The sequence below is a fragment of the Lichenostomus cassidix genome, chromosome 7 (assembly GCF_008360975.1).
Source record: "Lichenostomus cassidix isolate B80296 chromosome 7, HeHo_3.0, whole genome shotgun sequence".
Lineage (NCBI taxonomy): Eukaryota > Metazoa > Chordata > Aves > Passeriformes > Meliphagidae > Lichenostomus > Lichenostomus cassidix.
In genome coordinates this window covers 37,400,944-37,424,099 of record NC_139488.1, presented here as the reverse complement: position 1 = coordinate 37,424,099, position 23,156 = coordinate 37,400,944, and the positions used below count along the sequence as shown (strand labels likewise).

At 42.1% G+C, this 23,156-nt stretch overlaps 1 protein-coding gene and 1 long non-coding RNA gene across 6 annotated transcripts in view; one reads left to right on the top strand and one right to left on the bottom strand.

The window, feature by feature from the left end:
- Positions 1 to 21,581, top strand: part of CCDC148 (coiled-coil domain containing 148) — a 53,145-nt gene extending 31,564 nt beyond the window's left edge. For 4 of the 5 annotated variants that reach the window (XM_085067238.1, XM_085067236.1, XM_085067237.1 and 1 more), the window contains 5 exons: positions 10,990 to 11,130; positions 13,985 to 14,103; positions 18,175 to 18,292; positions 19,840 to 19,980; positions 20,451 to 21,581. In XM_085067238.1, coding sequence (XP_084923364.1) covers positions 10,990 to 11,130; positions 13,985 to 14,103; positions 18,175 to 18,292; positions 19,840 to 19,980; positions 20,451 to 20,597 — 666 coding nt within the window. In that variant the 3' untranslated portion in view covers positions 20,598 to 21,581. Of the gene's footprint in view, positions 1 to 10,989; positions 11,131 to 13,984; positions 14,104 to 18,174; positions 18,401 to 19,839; positions 19,981 to 20,450 lie in introns of those variants that run through there. The other variant, XM_085067240.1, reaches the window with a different exon arrangement.
- Positions 17,037 to 19,848, bottom strand: LOC146434989 (uncharacterized). The gene is made up of 2 exons (XR_014853570.1): positions 18,845 to 19,848; positions 17,037 to 18,343 (listed from the first exon to the last, which is right to left on the bottom strand). It is a non-coding gene; the product is annotated as an uncharacterized LOC146434989 (long non-coding RNA).
- Positions 21,582 to 23,156: the final 1,575 nt, after the last annotated feature.

Genomic DNA, 23,156 nt, shown 5'->3' with positions numbered 1-23,156 from the left:
ATCTCCTTCATTACAGCAGCAGGTTTCAGAGAGAGACACAGTATTTATGTTCCTATTGCCCTCATCTGTGAAAGGAAGTGATGGCACACACATGGCAAGATATGTAATATCTGACAGGTTATGGACTGTTATAATTACTGCAATAACCACATGGTATCACCTAACTTTTATATAGTTCTCTTCCTCTGTCAACAACAAAGCTGCAGCAGACTGACTAAAGAATACAGGATATAAAGCTGTTTTAAATGCACTAGAAGAACCTATATCATTGGTGATACTCTAGGCCTTGTGACTGACAGTGATAATTAAGAAGTAAAACAGCAGAGAAGTTAAATTAATATTTATAGCCATTTTTACTTGGGAAAAGGACTTTCAAATTTTTATTCCATGTTCCGTCTCATGGAAGATCAATGTGTGTCCTTAAGAGAAATCAGTCTCTAAGGAGGAATTCTGGAGCAACTCAAGAAGTTCAGGTGAAATAAATCACTAGGGCCATATGGTAGTTGTCTGAAGGAAATAAAGTGTGAAATGGATAATGCTGGGGAGGATACCCTGAACATTCTTAAAGAGGAAATGTGCCTGCTACATATCTTTAACACGCCTGTTTGGCATGGGAAAGCAAACAAAACAAACCCTGAGGGGTTACACTTTGATGGGTGATCAAGGGTCACTCTGATCTGGTGTGCTTTGTGCTGTGGGGATCTGATCCCTCCAGGGTTCTGGGGCAGACACTGTGTAAAACAAATTCTCAGTGTAAAATTCCTCTTTCTAACCATCATAGAGAAGCAAATATTTCCATGTCATGAGGTAGGTAAGGCATGAAGTGAGGAGTGACCTTTTCAGAGGGTTAGGAGGTGCTGCCTCACAGCTGGGATTTGAACTACTTGCTGTGCTGCATTACATCACAAATTCAGTTGAGGTGTTTGCATGCATTCAAAACATTATTTTTCTATTGAATCTATCTTAAAGTATTTGTAATCCAGTGTTTTCCATCTTCACATACAACAGTTTTAAAAGAACACTCGAGGGAAGACCTACAGCAGCAGACAGAAGGACAGTTGGATCTCCTGTGTATGATGCTTAGCAGGGGCTTTTTCTTCCTCAGCACAAAGCTGTGTCCCTGTCTGCCTTTAAATCTCTTCTCTTCGTTGTTTTGTGTTCCAGGATTAATCCCCATTCCAGTGCTAAAATCTCCTGCAGCACATTGTGAATTTTGGGAGAGCAGCTCTTACATTTCTTATCCTGGCAGAAATGAAGATGAATTAATTTCAAAAAGAAAACCATTAGGTGGAATTAACAGGGTATTGCAAATTCTATAAAGCATGTTGCCGGCTGCTTTCCTTCTCCTTTCCTGTATTGTAAGAAAGGATGTGGCAGCAAACTCAGGGAAAAAATACTATTTGTCCATTCACCACTGAGTTGGCCCATTTATTTGTTGGACATAAAAAATACAAGGAAGTTATAATAACCTAAATTTTAACTATGGCTACTCATGTTTGTGGTGAACTGAAGGGCTGGAGGATGCTATACTATTTCTCAAAAATGGATGTGAGTAAAGATCTAAGACTCTAACATTCATCAAAGAGGAGCTAGCTCTGACTCAGCAGTAAGTTTTTAATCCAGACCTAATTAACCTGGATTTAATAGTTTGATGTCAGCATAGCATTGATGAATTGTGTTTTGGGTCAGATAAAGCTCATGCACAGTAAGTGTGAAGCACTTGCAGAGGTTGTCTCTGCAAATTTGCCTTTCTTGCCCTTCCACTGCTCTTTTCTCCCCATTTTCCTGGATCCTGTGTTCCATCACATGATGTTATTTCTGAGTCTGTCAGCCTCCTGTTGAAATCTTCTGGGCTTCAATTGCAGGCTTTTGGGAACAGGGGCTGCAGGGTACTATGGGTGGGAGGAGACCATGGACTGCCCTGTCAGCTATGAGATCCACTCCACCCCAGACCTTCAGCTGCTCTGAGAAGCACGAGGTGCCTGAGCCTGAGACGTGTCCTGCTCAGTTACCTGTCTGCTGGGTTTGCCAGAGCTTGTAAGATACAAACAGTTATGTCTCAAATCTAGTTGGAATTGTTCAGTGATACCTAAAGTTACTTGAAGATGGATAACTAGACAAGCAGACATCTCCTGCTAATGGTATTTTCTTAGAATTGTCATCTTCAGTGAGGAAAGGGGCTCCTCAGGCAAGCAAAGTTGCACCAAAATTCTGCAGTAGTAAAGTATCAAAGGAGCTCTTCTTCATGTGATAGCAAATGGGACTAGAAGAGAGAATTCTGTACCTAAAGGAAGCAATTTAGATAAGTAGCTGTAAATAGAAATGCAGCCTACTTAAGGTTATGCATGTGTGAATATTTAAGCCTACATAATATTTATACATGTTAATAAAATGTTGACACTCCCATTGTCAAGAATGGAAAGATGTCCTCAATGGTGCTGGATGAGGAAAGAGAGGAACTACAAGGACAAGCTGTGAGAAATAAACTGTTCACACACTGCCTTGAGCAAAGATGATGTGACATGCTGTCAGCCCCAGGGAACTGACAGTGCTGCTCTGGATCCCAAGTTTTTTCAGGACTGATCCCAGCCCTTGTAGCAAGTTTCCCCACTGAAATCTGTACATGTTGTTCCTCTTCAGGTCATGACTGAGGGTTGTGCTCAAGTGCTTTTCTTTCATACTCCTTTTTCAAATTTAAACACCTATGTAGCTGAAGACAATATTCTTCTAATGATCAAAACAGTTGCTTTTAACCACTTTTCTGATTTTTTTTAACCTCTTAAAGGTAGCCTGTGGAGCACAAGCTGCTTAAGAGTACCCATCAAAAATCTATTAGGAATGTGAACCTCCATTGTTTTTCTAATCACAGCCAGAATGAGATTGTCTTCTGAGATGAACAAACTTGTAAATGTATTATTTCTTAATTATCCTATTGCCAAATGCTCTAATACTGCTCTAATTCTTCTCGTAGGTCTTGTATAGGCCAGTCATGCAGAAATTGTTAGCTTTTACCATTTTTTTTTTGTTATTCAAGACCCTGTGGAATCTGGATGTGATTCCAGGTGCTGCTCAGAAGTTTTCAGGGTTGAAGAATCCTCAGTTTAGAGAGAAAGGGGGAGGTTTTTAGAGCTGAAAATTACTGCAGACTTCAGACCACCACCTGTTAATATCACAGTAATTTGTTGTTAACAACATGTGAGTGTCAATACCCACTGATGTCAGAACTTCACATTTGACTGTAGTCTCAGGACTGTCCAGTAAAACAGACAAGTTCTCTGCCAGGACAGGAGAGCTCAGTCATGTTCTCAGGAGACAGAGCATCCTTCTCTCTGCTGAGCAGCTGTTTGAGTAGTTGCTGCCCTATAGCTCCTGTCGTGGGGAGATTGGGGCTTTGTATTTACTATTAGGCATTTGCATGGGTGTTGAATGCTGTGAAGATAATGGACCACAGAATTCTGAGCGTTGAACCACAGAGCACGGACAGCAGGATGTCTCTGGGCCACCAGCATAAGAACAAAACGTGTGAAACTTGAGTGCTTCTTTCCGAGTATCGCTACTTGATGGGGATATGCAATATGGAACCCCAGTGCAAAGCTGAACTTCTCCCACCTCCTTCTGCAGTCCCTGACGTATTGGCTATTTAAAACCTTCCTGTCAGTTCATGGGGTTACTGACACCTGAGAAGAGGAAAATTATATGTACGATGCTTATAAAAAACACTTTCTAAATTAAAAAAATTATGGCTTTTTCATATTGTTTGGACAAATTGCAGGACTTCCCCTGCTCTGTAATATTTCAGACTCCAGGGAACTGTTCTTAATAAACACTTTAATTTTTTCCGTTTTATAAGCTCTAGTATTCACACCCTGAGGCACCCATCTCATTAGCTTTCCATTTAGGAATACATGCATACACTTTCTATTCTTATTGTATTTCTAGGAATAACACTGTTAATATTTTATATTTCAGTGTCTGGTGGCTTTGAATAGTGCAAGTCTTTTTTTATTATTATCAGTTCATACAATTACACAGCAGTAGTGGGTCTCCTATACATCCCAGTTTCCTTGGCAATGTCAGCTTTGTTGGAGCACAATTTGCTTGTGACTTCTAAAGTCTTGGCAAGTCACTAACTGGAGATGTAGAAACTTGTGAAGTGCCCTTTGAGCAGCACAGAACTGCTGCCCATTGCCGGGACTGCTGCCTGTCTGCAGTTGCTGGCAGGTCCAGTGCTTCCCAAATTCTGTATTTTCCATGCATGCCCAAACCCTGCACGTGTATCCAGCACTGCTGCCCACAGGTGCCAGGGCTGTGCTGATCCTGGCAGGCTCATGCTTTGTCCACGACCAGCTGCAGCAGCTCTGTCCTGCAGATGCCAATGGCTACGACATCCATCCCTGACCTTCTCCATAGTCCTGGCAGGCAGTGAAGAGTTTCAGTGGTCAAACTAGAATTTGTATTGAGATATTGTGCATGAATGCAAATATGTTTGAAAAAAACTTTTTTTTTTTTCTTCTCAAAAGAATGTGCTACTTTTTAGTAGTCATTGGACAGACATTTCCGTATAATTAGCAATGTTAAAAAATGGTTAGTTTTGTGACAAATAGTCCTGTTTAATTTGTTAAGTATTTCAATCTGAGGGATTTGTTATCCCTCAGGATATTTGTTAATATCCATTAACACAAGTGCAGTATATGTGCCTAACTTCTATTAATCTTGAGAGAAATTGAGTGAATCCTTACTCTTCTATGGGATACTGGGTCTTTAACTTCTTTTCTTCTGTATTTCCCTCCCTTTTTCTTAAAAAGTTTTTTTCCCCTGCACCTCAGGATGGCAGGGAGTTGCTCAGGCAGCATGTGCTGCCTTCATTTGAGGTATGAATACCTGAGATAACCTGCAAGTGAAGAGGCTGCACTGCTGGCAATGAAAGTCACCTTTTAATGAGTTTTCTATGTTAATCTTGTACTGATCTCAGTTTGGCCATTTCTAGAGCAGATAGAAAGCAATGACCTTGTGTGGGGAAATAAAAAGTTTGCCAAATTTTAAAATATCAGCTTCCTTGTTAGATGATGTGTCCGTTAGGAACTGAGCTGAGAGCAATATTCTGCCTGAAGGGCTGATGTTGCAATCCTGTCATTTCTTTAGCACATAACTTCTTATCACTTAATCACCTTTTACATCTGCTTTGCTTTTTTCTGTTCAGAACACGCTAGAAAGGCATAGCTCTAAAATGGCCATTTCTCTATAAACAGAATTCCTTCAGTCACTAACTTGTTCTGAGGTTTCAGCCCTTATTTTAGAAATGTGAAGGAAAAATGTCATAGTTGACGTGGTTTAAATCCAAATTTGCAATTGAGAGGCATCTTTTCCCCCTCTTTGCCTTGTGGCTCCCATCTGGAAGAATCAAGATGTATCTCTGACTTGCCATAAATGGGATAACTCTCAATTCTATATTCACCAAGACCCTGAGCAGAGGAGATGATGATGACGCAGGGAGGTTGGGAAGGAAGGGAGAGGATTGGAGCTGATTTGGGCAGTAGATCACTGTGTTTATCTGAATGTGCACATTTCTCAGTGTGCTTTTGGGGTCTGTTGGTTCCCAGCTTTCTCTCTCCTGAGCTCCACGTGAGCACAATGTGAGCAGTGCTAGGAAAATCTGAGGTGACTGAGCAATGCTGTGGGAAGGCAGCTGATGCTTGGTCTTGTACAGCACAGTGCTCATTCTTTCCAGAGCTTCTTTCGTGATTCTCAGTGACTACTTGGTCTCTGTCTGGACAGGCTGAAAAGCTGCTGGACTTGTTCTGTGGTCCAAGGGTACCTTCAGTTGCCTGACATGGAGCTTTGCCACCCAATCACAGTTTTATTGCTACTTGTACTGATTTTTGGTGCAGATGATCACAATCTAGCACTGAGATCAGTAGCCTATGCTGGCCCTACTGTAAAACATGAAGTGGTGCTTTGTGGCTCTTGCTTGCTGGGATTTCCCACCTGCTTTGTACAGCAGCCTGTGGGAGCTGTGGGACAAATGTGGGGAGACACACTGTGTGTTTTCTTATTTTATGCATGGGATTTTTTTTATACTGGATCCCTTTAATTAGTGTTTGACTCTCTAATCATTTTGCTGTTTGTGGCCATGCAGCTGTTGTGTAGCTGTGACCCCACTATGAACAGGCTGGCTCTGTCCTACCATGGGCTTCCAGGATCAGCCACATTTGGTGGTGATTCTTTTGCCATGTAGAATTTTCACTTGTGAAGTTATTTTTCTTGAAGGTACCTTCTAAATTTTTCCCAGGCATTCTTAGAATCAGTTGTGAACAGCTGGAAGAAGGAAAAAACCTTGCAAACTGTACTAAAAATCAGGAAAGGTGAGCAGAAGTGTTTCAGAGATTAATAAATCTCTGGAAGATTCTAGATGGATATTTAGATTGTGTAATTTTATAAGGTTGAAAAAGTGAGCTAGAAAACATCAGGGTGGGGACCTCAGAGGATTTGCTTTTTATGCCTTCAGTTATGACAAACAGTAATAGCTTTATCATACAATTATTGTGAATTTTTGCTTAGAATTTGGATTCTAGATACCTAGTATGTCTACATGGCACAGAGTCATCTGATCTGTGCGGAGTCATTTGTGAGACTGTCCCTCCCAGGATTTTGCATCCTTTGGTTCCTAGTGCACATTTTTCTCAGTTTCCAAGGCTGGTGCTGCTCTCTGCATGACTTTGCTGTGCAGATTCTCCTCACTGCAGCCAGCTGTCCTTTGCTCCTGTTTACCCAGCTCAGCGGCTTGATGCCACCTCTTGTGTCACCACAGGCAGCTTCAAAGTGTGTTTCTAGTAACTCATTGCTGCTTGAAGAGAAAACCTTACATGGTACTTTATTACCATGTGCTAATTTAAAGGAAGTTCCCAAGGAAAGACACTCAAATATTGTTTTGTCTTTAAAAGAGTTGTATCTGTAGCATTAAGTAAATGGTAAATATATTATTACTATTCAGATGTTAGAGTGAAAGAACTAATTTATTACTTTAATTAGTCTGTAGTGTACTTTACATTATTGTAATATGCAATATTGAAATAATGAACTGCAAAAAGTTGTGTATGCATTCCGTTCAGCACAGCAATTTAATAATTTACTTGGCAAAAGCTCCTCCAATAATACATGAACTGTGAAATGTACTTGAAATGCCAATTGTAATTAAAAACTTTCAGAATTTAATGTTGGCAGTGCTCGTACTGCTAAAATGAAAGCTCCTTTGTGGGACAGGCAATGGGGGAGCCAGTGTATTTTCAATATTCGTTTAACTATTAAGATTTTTTTTAATATTCAGATAAAACGTTTATTGTTGACACAGTAAAATATACCCTTCTGATTTGGTACTTGCAGGAATGGAAGAATGCAATCAAGAACATGTTATTTTTTTGGTGCAGTCTGTGGCTCCAGATTGCTGCTGTAGTGAAGCGGAATTGTTGTTTGGGAGGTTTTTTGTTCTCCAGACCTGCACAGTCTGGAGATAAAAGCCTCATTAATGCAGTGGGCTTTCTTGGCAGGCTTCAATTGTAGGAATGCTGGCAATTCAGCATCAGGTGGTCACTTTCAAACAGCAGAGCACTAAAAGCAAGGAAGTGCACCCTGCAGAGACCTCTCAGCCCTTCTGCTCCTGTGCTGGCATTGGCAGCAGTGCCAGAGGCTCTGGGGGCTGAGTGACTCTCTGTGCCATGGATGGGACTGCCCAGTGCAGGGGAGGGAGGGCTGCCCACACTGCCCATTGGCACCAGGAAGGACATTAATCTGTGACCACATGGACAGGGACTGCTTTGGGAAGCTCTCCTGCCACGTCCTGTGGATGTGGATCCCAGGAGGTGCTCCCCTGCCTGGCCCACAAAGTGAGCTGGGGCTGTGGGACTAGGACTGCTCTCTAGCTCAGAGGATTATTATGTTCAAACGTGCTTTAAAAAGGGAAATATACTGGTATTTGAATCACCTGGTTAATATCTAATTTTTGTTACTTCTTACACTTCACTATACCTCTGTACCCCTGTACCTTTTTTGTTTTGGTTTTGTTTTGTTGCAATTACGCCCTTTTTCGTCACAATTATAAGTTGTTTTTAAAGGAAATTATTCTTCTTGTGCCCTAATGATTAGATAAACATGGGAGGGAGCAGAGATGATAATCTAAACTAATTTCATGTGCTGGGTACAGAAAATAATAACTGGGTACGGTGAACAAGTATGGTACACTGAAAGTCTCCTCTGGCATCCATGTTACTCATTTTCCTGATTGGCATTGGGCTCATACATTTAAAATCCTAACTAAAAATGAAAAAGTAGATTAAAAACTGAAATTTAAAAAAATGGAAAGCATATTCTACCCCCTGAGTAAATGTGTGTGTTAGTAGTGATTTAGGGCAGAGTGGGGAGCAACACTGAGTTATTGGCATATCACTTTTGTCTGGGGAACACTGTTATGTGATTAATGCTTTGTCAACTGAGTGAATTTCTGGATTTGATGTTTGGTTATGCTCATTTGTTTGTACAAAACCTGTCAAAAATCTAGATTTTGCCCCAGTATTGATTTCTGACTTGAATCAAAAGGTTGTAACAAAAGAGCTACATGGAAACAACCAGAGAAGGTGAACGTGGCCTGTCACAAGATCAGGGTGTCATGTAAGCCACACAAACTGCTGCTAATAAAAAGGAATTCATAAGGAGGCTTGAGGTGATTTCAGGACAGATCAGTGTCTGTTTCTGCTCACTGCTTCAGTGTGTTTTGTTTCCTTCAGTCAGTTGTCATCATCCCAGACTCTCTGCTGGATTCTCTCTGTTCTCCACAGCCATTTCCAGGCAGTGGTTCCCCTGAAGTATCAGGGAAATGCAACTTTCGTTGAGACCAATTGAATGGCCTCACCATGCTAATGACTGCAATCAACCAACCAAACAAGTCCCTGGTTAATAGGTAAATTAATATCCAGAGAAGACCATTAGAAGATCCAGAGAGTTCTCCGACAGGGAGGGAACTGAAGCTGCATCATGTACTGAACCCAGTGATGTCAACCTGAGTATTGGAGAGCATTTGAAAGGAGTGAGAAGCAGGATGTTGGAAAATCCAAGCTTACAAAAAGCAATTTTTTGTTACATAATCTGATGTTACCTCATATCAGTTGAAAAAATCTGTGATGCTATTACAGAAGTTTAAAGCTCCTTCAAATGCTCCTGCAGCTTATCCCAGCTCCAATCTGAGAATGCTTTTAGCAGATTTCATTCACTGTTTGCTTGTTGTTAGACTTTAAATCTTTATATGTATGGTTTTGCTTTGGTCTCTTACAAAAGCAAGGTAGAAAGGATTGCGTGTTCCCCTGACTCATTTTCAAAGCATTCCTTTTCGAGTTCATTAGCGTGGCAAGTGAAGGGTAACTGAAACAATTTAGCATTTTATTTCAGATTCTTCAACCACTAAACTGCTTGAGCAGGCTGCTGGCAAAATTGCTACATGCAGCTTTCAGTTTAGGGAGCCCTTGTGTGACAAGTTTCAGCGTGTGGGAGGCTGAAGGGAGCTCTCCAGACCCCAAGGCCACTGCTGCCCAGGCAGGGTCAGGTCCAGCTGATGGTCCAGGGTGGTGTTAAACAGCTCCACAACCTCCCTGGCCATCATCATCCACCCTGTCAGTGGGGAAGTGATTAATGGAGTGGAATTTCAATTGTTTCAGTCTGTGCCCATTGTTTCCCCTCCTGTCCCTGGGCACTTCTGGAAGAGCCTGGCTCTGTCCTCTTTGCACCCTCCTCATTTTCGGGTTATTTTCTTGTTCTTACTTTGCCTGCACTCCATGAGAAGTCACAGCATTGTTCAGTGTATTACAAAGAATTAAGTATAATTGTTACTTTAGCAAGAAGCAGGGCAAGCACAGCATCAGAGATGCAGCTCTCTGAGAACCTCGGACCATGGGGAGTGCTGGATTTCTGAACAGAACAACTTTTATAAGCAAAAAACAGAAGAATTAATCATCTGCACACACAGCCAGTGAAATGCAGTAAAGGTGGAAAAATTATAAGCATTTTCATATCTTTGTATTAAAGTACTGTAGTGTAGAAAACCAGCTGAAAAATGGTTGCAATGCTTGTTCCTTAGAGGAATGCAGAATTCTGTTAGTGCTTGACAAATCCATTACAAAAAGAGCTGGCAAGCCAACAAAAAGGAGACATCATTAATCCTGTTGGAACCAGCATGATACAGATGAGCACACAACTGCTCTTGACACACTGAGGTAAATTGGGGCCCATGCTGGCTGAGGATGCTGCAAATGAGTCACTGCCCATGGCCAGGTGTGGGGACAAGTTGTGTTCTTTAACCAACACAGTCAGGGTCATGTCAGGAATGGATCTGTGGCATGCTGCACTGGGTGGTCCAACCTGCCCCAAGAAGTTTAGTTAGGAAGTGTGGTAGGCCCTGCAAGAAGGGGTACAGGGGAGCAGGGCTTGTGCTGCTCTGCTGGGCAGCTGCTGCCTCTCTGCCCACACAGGAGTGGGGTGTCAGGGGTACAGGATCCCCACAGGGTCTGAGCAGGGGACAGAGCTGGGCTGCACTGTTTGTGAGCTGACAGATGTGAAGTACCTGCCGCTGCAGGGAGCCCTGCTTGGAAGTGTGGTGCTGTTACAGAAGTGTCTGTGCTAAAGGCTGAGAACAGGCTCTGCTCTGTGACTCTTGAGCTCCATCCCTTCATAGGTTCTGAGTGCTGAAGGAAGATCTGAATTATTGAGATGGTTTTAACAATTTTGCCTAAAAACTTTTCATATGTGATTTTATTGCATATTATGCCATCAGCTGGGAACTGCACATGAACATGCAGAAGGGTGGTGCTTGCTAAATGATCGTGTTGCTGATAAGATTATAAATCTTACTTTGTGAGTGGATTACATGGGTTTCCTTCCCGGTCTCAGCTTGGCAGGATCAGTGTTACAGTCTGCTGCAGGGCTGTCTCTTCAACTCGTTTCTTCCAGGTTCTACAGTGGAAAGCACAGCAGGAAGAAGCTGCTAAACTAGAAGCTGCAGTAGCTGCCAGAAGAAAAGAAAAGGAAGATGAGAGAGAACGGCTACAGAGAGAACAGGAAACCATTCGCAGAGCTCAGGACAAAGAAAAAGTATGAGGAAGTTTTATACAATTTTGCATATATTAATGTGTGCCTTTGCTTCTAAAACCTTTAACTGATCTCATACGCGTAAAGTATTACATATTCATCTAGAGATGGGCAAATGGTTAGTCAGGTCTCACTCCTGTCCGTTTTAGCTCTAGACCTGCCTGGTCTGGCACACCAATTACGTTACTCGATTGCATTTCTTAAAAAAAGCCTAGACAAGTCACCGTGTGACTCTCCATGTCACAAGGGGAGCACAGAGGCGCGGCTGAGTTTGACTCCACAGATCTGTGGCTTTGAGCAGTGTGGCAGCCTCGGGAAGCTCCCAGTGCTGCAGCTGTATGCTGCAATGCAGCAGAGGAGCCCGACAGCACAGTGCCTGCAGGACAGCATGGAGCTGCAGGGCCACCTCTGGGTGACAGTATTCCCAGCACTTGTGAGCTGACTCCTTGGCAAACGGCTTGGATGCAACTTAATAGAAACTCAGAAATCCACTGGAGTGAATGTAATGCTTTAGAAAATCAAGCTGTGTCAGATGTATTTGTACTGGCCTTTTTACTTAATATGGCAAAAATCCACGTGGTTGTTTCATTGAGATTTTACCTCTGAGTCCAGTGGCACAGAGAGGGACATTTAGTGAGGGTTTGCTGCTCAGGTCATGAGCAGCTTCTCTGCTGCTTCTCTTTTTGTTTCAGCTTGTTCTGCGTATTTTCCTTTGTATGCACAGTGTTTGTAGAGGCAGGTGGCTCTGAAACCATGGGAAAAGAGGAGGCTTAGGGAGGAAGTAATGACCCAGCCACCAGCAATATTAATTTTATCTGTAAATACTCTGGTTTTGCAAACTATTCCTGTGTGTAATGTCTGTATAGAGCAGTCCTCTGCCTATGCATAGGTGGAATAGCAGCTGTTTGGGGTCAGCAGTCATATGTTTCATTGGAGTATTCTACATCCTAGATCCTTAAAAGGGTTGCTAACCTTATACTGCAGCTGCTTTTCTGGGGAATGCAAGAAGAATATTTAAAATATCCATGAGCAGTGTAAAAGGAATGACTGTACTACCTACTGTAACCTAGGTATGCCAAGCGATTCCAAACCTGGGAACAGGTAAAATGCTATTCATTCTAAATACCAACCCTACAGTTGCTCTATTGGATTGCAAATCAGAATTTTCCCTGTGTGGATTTAAATATCGAATTTCAAAAATATCTGCTGGTCTCTAGTTAGAGTTTATAAGAAAGACGTCAGGCAAAGGGAACACAAAAGGGTGAGTAATTGCAAAAGAGAAAGTTTTATTTAATAAATGTAAATATTACAAACAATATTAAATAAAAGCATTCTAAGAAATATGGTTATAGCCACCCTTGTTTCCTGACCTTCACATGTTAAAAAAGGCCTGTCTACAGAAATGATTTCCTTATAAGTTGGGAATTCTGAAACCTAAGCACTGTTTGGAAAACGTATTTTTTTCTGAACCGTGATTGTGAAAGGTTTTTCTGCACTTAGTCAATCATTCCATGCAATGTGCTGATGTGGTTTGGGGCAATCCCAGGCACAAGTGCAAGCTGGGTGGAGAATGGATGGGGAGCAGCCTTGGGAGAAGGACTTGGAGATGCTGGTGGTGAGAAGCTCCACAAGCCTCAGCCACGTGCAGTGGCACTCAGAACCCAAGTGTCCTGGGCTGATCCCACAGGGAGTGGGGGTTCTGCCCCTCTGCTTTGGCCAGGTGGGACCTCACCTGCAGAGCCTCCAGCCCTGAGGTCAACAGCAGAAGGACCTGGAGCTGCTGGAGAGAGTCCAGAGGAGGCCCCAGAGATGCTCCCAGGGCTGGAGCTCCTCTGGAGCCAGGCTGGGAGAGCTGGGAATGTTCACCTGGACAAGGGAAGGATCCAGGGAGAGCTCAGAGCTTCTGTGAGGGCCTAAAGGGGCTCCAGGAGAGCTGGAGAGGGACTTGGGACAAGTCTCTGGAATGATTTCCCACTGACAGAGGGCAGGGTCAGGTGGCATACTGGGAAGATTCTAGATATTTTATGGTTCTGTGATATTGGCAGTGCTGTGTTATTGCTTGGACTCAAAGATCTTTTCCAATGTGAATGATTTGCAATGTGAAGGTTTGCAACATATGTCCCAGCAAGATGGGACACCAAGATGATGTACCAGCAAGATGGGAATTACAAGATTGCTATAAATTTCACCAGTTGTTTCTGAAGAGCTGCTCTAGTTTATGGAACAGGATCCTGTTGAATTCATTCAATTGAAGAATTCAGAGTTTCACTCCAGCAATATTTACTTGACTATTCCTCCTTCTGCATCCCAAACCTCTCATCTTTCCAGATGAGCTTTCCTTCTCAGGTTTCACGATCTTCATTGAGGTCTTTCTTTCTCACTCAGCTTAGGAAAAGCTCTGTACTTATGTGAGGAACACTCCTGTGCATCTTCCTGTTCCTCAGCAGACTCTGCACCTCAGCACAATGAACTGGGCTGCGCTGGATTCAGCCCTTTAAGCTGACCCAGGGCAGTTTAACTCAAGAGAATTCACTCTTCTAAGCAGCACAGTTGATGAGTTTGATGGCAGAGTAGGAAGGAAAGGAGCAATTGAAAGTGGTAGTCTTCAGAGTGCAGTGGAAACATACTCAAATTAGTGTTCACAGTCTGATTTTACTACTTTTGTTGTGGGGGCTCCATGGCCTCTTTCTCTTCTAGTAAATATTCTGTTAGCTTCTAGTGGTCTAAAATAGAAATTTTATTCTAAAAGGATCTAAATTGGAATCTCTAACTTAATGCTTTTCTTACTTTCTTTGTTCTCACTGCCTGGGCTTGGGAATGAGTGTTAACTTGTTTGCTATATTTATCGAAACTCTAGCTGAAAAAATACTGGGCTGAAAAAGAGCTCAAGTGGCAAGAGCAGGAGGAGAGAGATCTACAACATCTGGACGAATTGAGAAAATTAATGGCTGAGCAAGCAGCCAAAGACAGAGAAAGGTAAAAGAAATGAATTGTGAATACCTATAGTATCAATAGGAGCTTGTTATTATCTAAGTTGCTTTGATCTCCTTTCTCATTTAGAATAAATTGAGCATAAGTACTCTTTTCCTTCCTGTTTGGCAAATGCTTCAAACTATATACTAAGGTTGCATCCTAGGTGATTGTATCCTAGGTGCAATTTATTTGTCAGTTTAAATTAATTCACATCCATCAACATTTCAGACCATTATAAGCACTAAACTGTCATAAATTGTAGCTGAGTAATAAGACCACCTATATTTCACTTTGCAAAATGATTTATAATCAGGTTTCGTTTGTTTGAGGGGCAAGTGAAAGGAGCACATTCAGCACTTAACAGACTCAAAGGTATTTATTGTTATCTTAAAGAGTCCTAAATTGCTCATCTAGCTGTAGATGCTCCTCACCTGTTTGATGGGATTTCGGACTTGAGCCTGCTCACGTTTGAATTGTCAAGTCTTTGCTGCACAATATGGCCTTTAATGGCCTGTTTAGTAATTCCAGAAGAAATAGTGGATTTCATAGAGGAATCCCTCTGTCAGAGAAACATGAAACCCGCATGCAGTCTGGTTATAACTGCTCTCAAAGGACAGGCTGACTCTTTTTACATAGAGGAAGCCACCAAGTTGTGTGGACCAAAAATGCAATTAAAATAGGATTAAAGTGCCATTGGCATTAGAATATTAAACTTGGTCTTAAGGATTCTGTGGAAAACACTGCTTGAGTCTTATTTTGTTAGGACACCTTGCTGACAACTTAATTTAAATGTCTGTGTCCTTACGCTACAAATATATCTCTGCCTTCCCTTAAACATGCCTGCAGTGGTTTTAGCTCACAGGAGAAGAAACATCTGTATTTGAATGACTGCAATTTTCATTAGAACTGATCAAGAAAAACTGACTTTTCTTTAAACCTATGTACCGCACTCTGCCATACTGCTGGGAATGTTCTTCTTATGTTAATAAATGTTGCAGAATAAACTATAGGGAAATGGCACAGTTTGTTGAGAAATGCAGGGAGGAAATAATCACCCCTTCAGGCTATTGTGAATCAGAACTGAGTAAATGCTCAGCATTCTGTTACTCAGAACTGACCTACTGTACAAAATGAAACATTTGGGTGTACAGGCTCAGGTACACACACGACATTGTCATGTCCCAGTGCAGCACTGCAAAACCAGCAGTGTCCTGACATGTTCCACCTGTTGGAGCACAGAAACTGGGTTTGAGTCTTTGGAGAACACTCAGGAAACATTTTTCCTAATAAAAATGGAAAGTTTAGTAGCTGACAGCCTCAGAGAGATGTGTGTTCCAGGAAGCCAGCAGGTGTGAGATAAATGGTGATTGCTCTTCTTGCTGGCATTCAGGGCAGCATAGCTCTGTTCTCCTGGTGTGGCTGGTGGGACTGCCTGGGGGTAAGGAGTTAGTGTGGCCCTTGGAAAGCAGAGTGTGGGGAAGGAGGTCTGTCTGCTGCAGTCCCTGCTTTATACATGCACAGGATCACACACTTGGCTATTCTGAATGTCTTCACTCCACATGTCTGTTTCTTTAGAACACTAAATTATATACTCTCTTCTAATGTGGTATCAACAGCTACCAACTGCATTTAAGTCTTCAACAGTCTTCTTCTTAAGGGCTTCAACAATTAGCATCCAAAAAGGCAAGTGTTTGTTGTTACCAGTCCACTTCTCCTTTTTATCTATGCAGTGAATTTCAGTCAGGTTCTCCATCAGGTCCCTGAGGTAGGAAATGATTTGAAAATACATCACATATTCTAATAGAATGTTCCCCCCCAAAAGCAATAGATTTAGCATTACTCTTTCAGGGTGAAAATAAAGTTGGCATGGAATTGTGCAAATATTTGCACTGACTACCTGTGGGAAACAGGCTGGCACAGTCCTGCTCTCCAGGGAAGCAGTGAGTGGGAAACACCTGTGTGTGTTCTACCCCAACACGTGAACTGCTGCCAGCCTGGCCTGGGATTCCAAGGTAAGACAAGGATTGCTCTGTGCCAGAATTTGGTATGATTGACCCACAGAACAGAGCGATGGTGACTGACTGCTGTGCGTTCTGTTCCCCATTTCTGAGATCAGTGTGCTGGTGGAGTTCATCTCCCCCTGTGCCCTCAGAGCAGCTGTGTGGCCTCACCTCCCTTGTCCCACCTCAGGGCTCTCACACACTCCTCTGAAACTCTCCTGGTCTCTCCATAGCAGTTCATTACTTCCTACTGAATATTTATGAGACAGTGTCTGAAAGCAGAGTTTTAATGAAAATATGCTTATCAAAAGTTACACAAGTGTGTACCCATAATGCTACAAAAGGTACCTTTACTGAAACTAATCAGTTATGCTCATTTATCAGCTGGTGATTTATTAAAATTGTTACTTACTGTGGTACTTAAAAGAAAAATTAAGACGTTTTGATTTTGAGGTTTTCTATAAAATTACCTTTACTTAGAGAAACAGTAGCTAAAATGTTGCTAGGTGTCATAGAATGAAAGAGAATGAACAACTTTATTTGGATGTGCACAGGGTGAAATGAAAGCTTGAGTAAGCATTGGAAGCCAAGTATAAAAAAAGTGTTGGAAGGGTGTTCCAACTTAGAACATGATGTGCAGTTGAGTATTTATTTCCAAGGGTGTCTGCCTTCAGTTTACCACTGCTTTACATTCTCCTGTGCAAGAAAACTGCCATCAGCAAGACAAAGTGTTTGAAGTCAGGCCGGGTCAAGTGCCCCCCAGTCTTCCTTCTTGGCTGTGCACAGAAGCTTCCAGAGTACCAGATTTCATATTTGATAACTCTGGAGTATTTTAAAACATGTATCACAGTGGTCAGCTCAAGCAGAGTGAAAGGGTTTCAGTATAACATAATTTTTGCCCTTAAACAAAACAAACAAACAAACAGACAAACAACCACCAAAAAAATCTGCTTTCTATTAAATGTCCTCCATATGAAAAGCAGATTAAGCTTTTTCCCTGGTACAGAATGACCCATGAACACTATTGCTGTAGCATTTCTCTGCCTAACCTTCAGTGGACACAGTGAGAAACTGGAATCCTCTCTGGGGCACCCTCAGGCAGCCTTGTACCACTCTCTTGGGATAAATTTGTTTGTCCTGCTAATTGTGATTGGGTTATTGATGCAGAGGTCTTTGCTAACCACCAGCGGAACTGTAGATTTAGTTCTGATTTTTGCAGTTTATAGCACAAGTTATATGATCCTTTGAGCTTACTAAAATTTGGAGAATAAGAAAATAACAATGCATGTTTTATTGTAGTTGAAGCAGCTGTTTCATCTCAATTTCTCTAAAGGCAAGTTCAAATTTGATAGGCAAAAGGAGGGTAATTCTCCAAATTCAAAGCATGGCATTGGCAGCTCCTGTATAAGGACTAAAAGGGATATATCAACAAATATCCACAGCTCCATGAGGAACAGGCTCTGCACAACAGTCTATAAACACCTGCAGTGAAAGGTGGAGCCACACAGCAGCGCCTTGGGTAAAGTTCTGAGTTACTGGTGTGAACCTCCAGCTTTTTCCCTTGGAAGAAGGGTGTAACTCTCAAGTTTTCTTTCTTTTTCCAGTGACAAGACTGTGAGTGAGGTGTTTCTTTTAATGGGAAGGGTTATAGGAAAGATTTCTTCTGCCATACACAGATGTAAGAGAACATTTCTTCTTGGCAAAGAAAATGGGGGAGAAGAAAGAGTACCAGGGCTATATAAAGCATGCTAGAGAAAATCTGTGGTCTAGACATGGAATCTGAAAGGTTAGCCAAGTTGTTTAAAAAAACAACCGACCAACCAGAACCCATGGAGAAACAAATCAAAAAGCACAATTCCCCAAACACCCCTTCCCCAAAAAACCCAAACCAAAAAACTCTTAACAAAAAGAACAGGTTCAAATGAAAAAGCACCTTTGCTTTTCTGAGGTGTTTTGATGCACCACCACGGCATCATTAGGCATGTAGAGAAAACACTGGAGTAGTTGTCAAAGTGAAATGCCGACTCAGAGCTGTAAAAGTGGCTTTGCCCAGCGTTTCCCGTGTGCTTGGCAGGGTGCAGTTCCGACGAGCGTTGCTGGAGAAGAGGCTTCTGGAGAAGAAGGAGCTGGCTCTGCTCCAGGCCCGGCAGGAGCAGGAGAAGGAGAAGCGCCTGGAAGCTCTCCGGCAGCAGGTGGGCTGGGCTGGGGCTGCGGGGATTTACTCGCACTGATACAAACACACACTGCCAGGGCACGGAAAGATAAAAAGAACAATCTATCAAAGGCAAATAAATGAACAAGGTAAAAGGCAGTTTTGGTCTTACTAACAGTAATTTTGTCATGTTATAAATCCTATGTGCTTTGTAGCTCTGACAACAGGAACATTATGGTATTAAATTGTACTGTAGGAGCTGTTGATATCTAAAAGGAGATAGAGAAGGCTTTTTCTAGGTTGGATGTAATTTTTCTTCTGTGATTTTTTTTCTGAGTTTTGTTTGTTTTAATAACCTTAAGTCTGCCTTGAGTCTTAGGCAAGATTTATGAGTAATTTATATTCTTTTTAAACTCTGAAAACTTACACACCTTGGATGACTTTTCTTCAGAGATATTTCACTCTCTGAAACTTTTGCACATTATTTTTAAAAGGACACCCATAAAATGCTTACTAATGCTTGCTAATGACATAGTAAAAGTAGTGCTGGGGTTATGTGTTCTGCTGCTGACTTTTGAAAGAGTAATTTTACCTTAACTTACATTTCTGTATGTAATCTCCTTGTTTTTCCCTCCAAAGAGGCTGCTTGGGAGTAATGATCTGTTGTGCTCTTCCCACTGACTCAATTCTCTTGCCAGAGAAGAAAATGCTTCTATAAGGGCCTTTGCCTGGGATGGTGACACTCCCACTTCATTATACTTCTCTGACCAACATTTATTCTCTGTTTCACACTAATGAAATGCTGCTTCATAAAGTATGTATGGCAGGAAGAAAAAAGATCTTTACCAAAGTCATCCAGCCTGTAGATTTGGGCAGTCTGTAAATACAAAGATGACATTTTATTAAAGAGATGGGTGAAAAAATTATCAAATGCAATTGAAAGTATTTTTTTCTGGTTTTAGCCATTCAGATGGGCTTGTGAATTAGTTATTTTGCTCATGCATCTTTCTGTATTTTTCCAAAGTAGTATTAGCCTGTATCTGAATGTTTTAACACAAAGAAAGTAAGCAATGAAAACATATTTAACTCTGGCACAATACAGTGTCTGGGAGTCTTTGATACTGATCTAGCCACAGGAGATGACACAGTTAAAGCAGTTGCACTTTGGAAAAGAAACCCGGAGTTGTGTTCTTTGGGGCATATCAAAATGTTGTTGCCCATGACTCTGTAAAAATGGTGAACTATCGCCCTGAACACCTTTGTTTCCACTGGAAGAAAAAGAAGAAAGTTTGGACTTCCAGGAACTGTGGGTATTGCAGAATTATGAGGTTGCTGGATCCTTGTAGAGACTGGGCTGCACATGGAGCTCACGTCAGTGTCTGTTGGAGAGCTCAGGGTGCTGTTGCTTCTCTCTCACACACCCTTGTTGTGCTCAGGCTGCCTCTGCAGCTGGGACCCTGTGGCACTGTTACACTGCAAAGACAGTGAATTTCTGTGTTCTCAAAGGGTGTGTTACTGATAATGACCTGCTCTCACCTCAGCTCTACACAGACAGAGTAATTTTTATTTTCATATTGTGTACTTTAGGTTGCCATTGTTGCAAAATTAGATCCAGCCAGAGCAGTGGCTGATACGATGGCATCAAAAGCTCGGATGGGCATTGGAACCAATGAGGAGTTTGAGCTGCAGCAGCCACTGTTCAAGCTGCACACGTACAGTGAAGAGCAGGTAATGGGCTGTTATTGTGTGCACTTATGTCTTAGTAGGGACATGGGACTGTAACATCAATCCAGTAGCTCTGGGCACTGGGGAGGTGACGCTGGAACTGGAAAGAACATGTCTCTCTTGTACTTCCAATGCAGTCCCACTGCAGACCATGGAAGAGTGATTGGAAAGGGGCTTACAAATTTTGTCAGCTAAACTTTTGACAAATTTCGGAAGTAATTTTCCTGGAATTAATTGTCGTTCTGACAAATGGAAGTGGCACTGCCATGTAAGCACAATGCAACACTGAGAAAAATCACAGAGGCATTTGAAGCACTTGGATTCCAGAGGAACTGGAGGGAATTCCAGACTCCAGGAGGGAACTGTAGCCTGTGCTGCACTTGGGGCTGTGTACACAGAGAGCATGACGGAAGGCAGCAGCTCCTCAGAGCGGTACAGTTTGGTTTCCATTGATCGTTGGTTTATTTTAACAGGTAATTTCTGACCCCAGGCTCCGTGTTGAGCTTGCTCTCCGAGAAGCTGGACTGCACAAAACACTTTATGCAAGAGAGGTTTTGTCAAAACTTCCGCCACCAAAACTTCCAAGAAGAGACATGGAATCTACCGCTTTTAATGTGTAGAGCACCTCTCATTTGGGGGCAGAGGAACATCAGGGGTCTGATCTGGCCCACAATGTGCAAACTTTAAATAAATTCCCTTTGATTGTGTCCTAGAACTGCTCGGTTCCCTGTGTGTGCAGCCATTCCAAAGCACTCAAAGCCTTTCTGAGCTGTGCTGCATCGCATTACACCTGCCTGGTGCAGGTTTGGAGAGGTTGGGGTGTGGGCTGGTGTAGTGTGATTGCACATGAACCTTTCAGCTGGGACACCTGTGCATAAGTACTCCTGCACAGAGCACAGGCCAATCTTATGTGCAGCACCTTGAGTAGGAATTCTTGGCATTTAATTGGCAGCAGGAGTCCAAAATTGCTTTGCATGGCAGTTACTTTAGATTTTATTATGTTTACATGAATAAATCCCACCATTTTCTTTCCAGGTTTCCTGAGAATTTGATTATTTTAGTTATAAAATCTTCATTGCCAATAATGTTTCTATATTCCATGATTATTATAAGACAAAGCTTAAACCTTTGTCTATATTTAGAAGGCAACTTGCTGCAAGTTACTGCAAACCATTCATGCAATTTCATATTGCAGATTAGTCTTTCAGTATAAATTATAAATTAGAAATAGAGCTTGGATCTTTATTTCAGAGCAGACACTACTGAATATGATTCCATTAACTGAAAGGGAAATTGATATTATTTCCTTTTGTAACAAGTTACAATTAATTTCTGTAGTTTGACCAGAAATTTCTAAGGATGATGTATATCAGCAAGATCTGAACATCTCCAGTTGTGTGTCTAGGTAACTACGGAACCTTCATTAATGTGATACTGCAATGCCTTACAGGTGTCAGTGGGTCACATACCTGTTTTAAGCAATGTCAAGTTTTCACACCTGAAACTGAGAACACCTTTGGCAATGGCAGTGAGAACATGGCCTCACCCAGAGAGGGCTTGGCTCTGGCCGGGTGCTCAGGGCATGGTCTTGGAAGCTGATGGAGACCACAAGGAAGGAGCCAAAGGTAGGGGAACTGGTGCTCACTGAGAGTGAGCACAGGATCAGCCCAGGAGCAGCATAATCTCAGTGTGGCAGCCGAGTTATTTAGTGGGGAAATGCTACAGAACCTGCCCAGAGCCCAGGGAGCAATGTCTTCTGGCCTCAGCTTCTGTGTGCTTGTGCTAAAATTAAAATTCTGTGTATATTTGTGCTTTTTATTTTGGTATCTCCTTTGGGTTAACTCGTTATTTTTAAAACACACTTGGCTACCTTACAGCTGGGTGGATATTCCTGTGGGGAGACCAGCAGTGCTTTGCTGTGGGGAACAGACTGGCTGCAAGATACTTCCCAGAAAGGAATCATCCCAAACTTATGGCAGTTACCTTTTTTTCCTTGCCTTTAAAAGCAGATCTACAAGACAAAAAATTCTGCACCACTGAAATTGAGACTATAGTTGTCATCTTTTATAAATACCAAGATGTTTATGAAAAAAAGAAAGTTTAAATGGAGCAGATATTTGTTTTGAGATAGAGGGCACAGATTTTTAGGCAGAGACTTGTGGTTGGTTTTTTTGTGTCTGTAATTTCTCAGGGTAGAGACTGAGTAGAAGTCTATAGAAGTCTGAGCTACCTCAGTGCAACCATAAGTCAGGGCCGTTATTGATAAAATGAGTCCAGAATGAGGATTTTTGGAGGTATTTTCACTTAACAGTGGAGTGTGGAGAATATGCAGGTCAGGAAGATGGGCTTCAAGAATTTTGTACAGCACAGCCGAGGCTGCTCATGCCATGAGAGCTCTGCAGACCCCTTGGCTGTTCCCCAGCCTGGCCAGACATCTCTTTCCTGGTCCTGTAGGAAGGAGGTGGACGTTTCACCCTACTTCATCATCCTTACTTTTGCATTTTTCACAAGAGCTGATCAAAACCCTTCAAGAAATGGAGATGCTTATAATTACATTGATTTTCATTATAAATCTTTCTACACTTACACACACACACAAAAAAATCTTGCAAGTTACACACATGAAAAAAATAATTTAAAAATGTTAATACTCAACCAGCACTTCTTGCAGCCCTGCTTTGTGGGTTTGGCTGGGTAGTGGTGGCACTTCAGAGCTCAGCTGTCCTTTATGCCAGGGATGAAGCGTGGGCAGTTTACTCTCAATGGTATTTTTATAAAGCCCGATAAAAATGCCTCTGAGAAAATTAAGTTATTTGGTTTTAAGTTATTTGGTTTTCACCTATTTGTGAATTTTGGAAGTTAGGAAAGTGGCTTCAATGTTGACCAGTGCCTGAAGGTCAGTCAGGTCCTCAGCTGGCCACGGCTGGGTCCTTTGGTGTCCCTCTGGTGCTCCAACTCTGGCACGTGCCGGTTTGTGACATCTTTAAATACTGTAGGAATGAGAGTCTGAACGGCTTTTGTAACAGCAGGAACAATAATGGTCACCAATACGCATTAATTTTTGACGTCATTTACTTAGGTTTCGTCTTTATGCCCAAAGCAAAGGGATCGCCTTCGTGGAAGATCGCTGTGGACAGGAGTGACCCTACAGGACAGTCCTTTCCGAGGGCCGGAGCCAG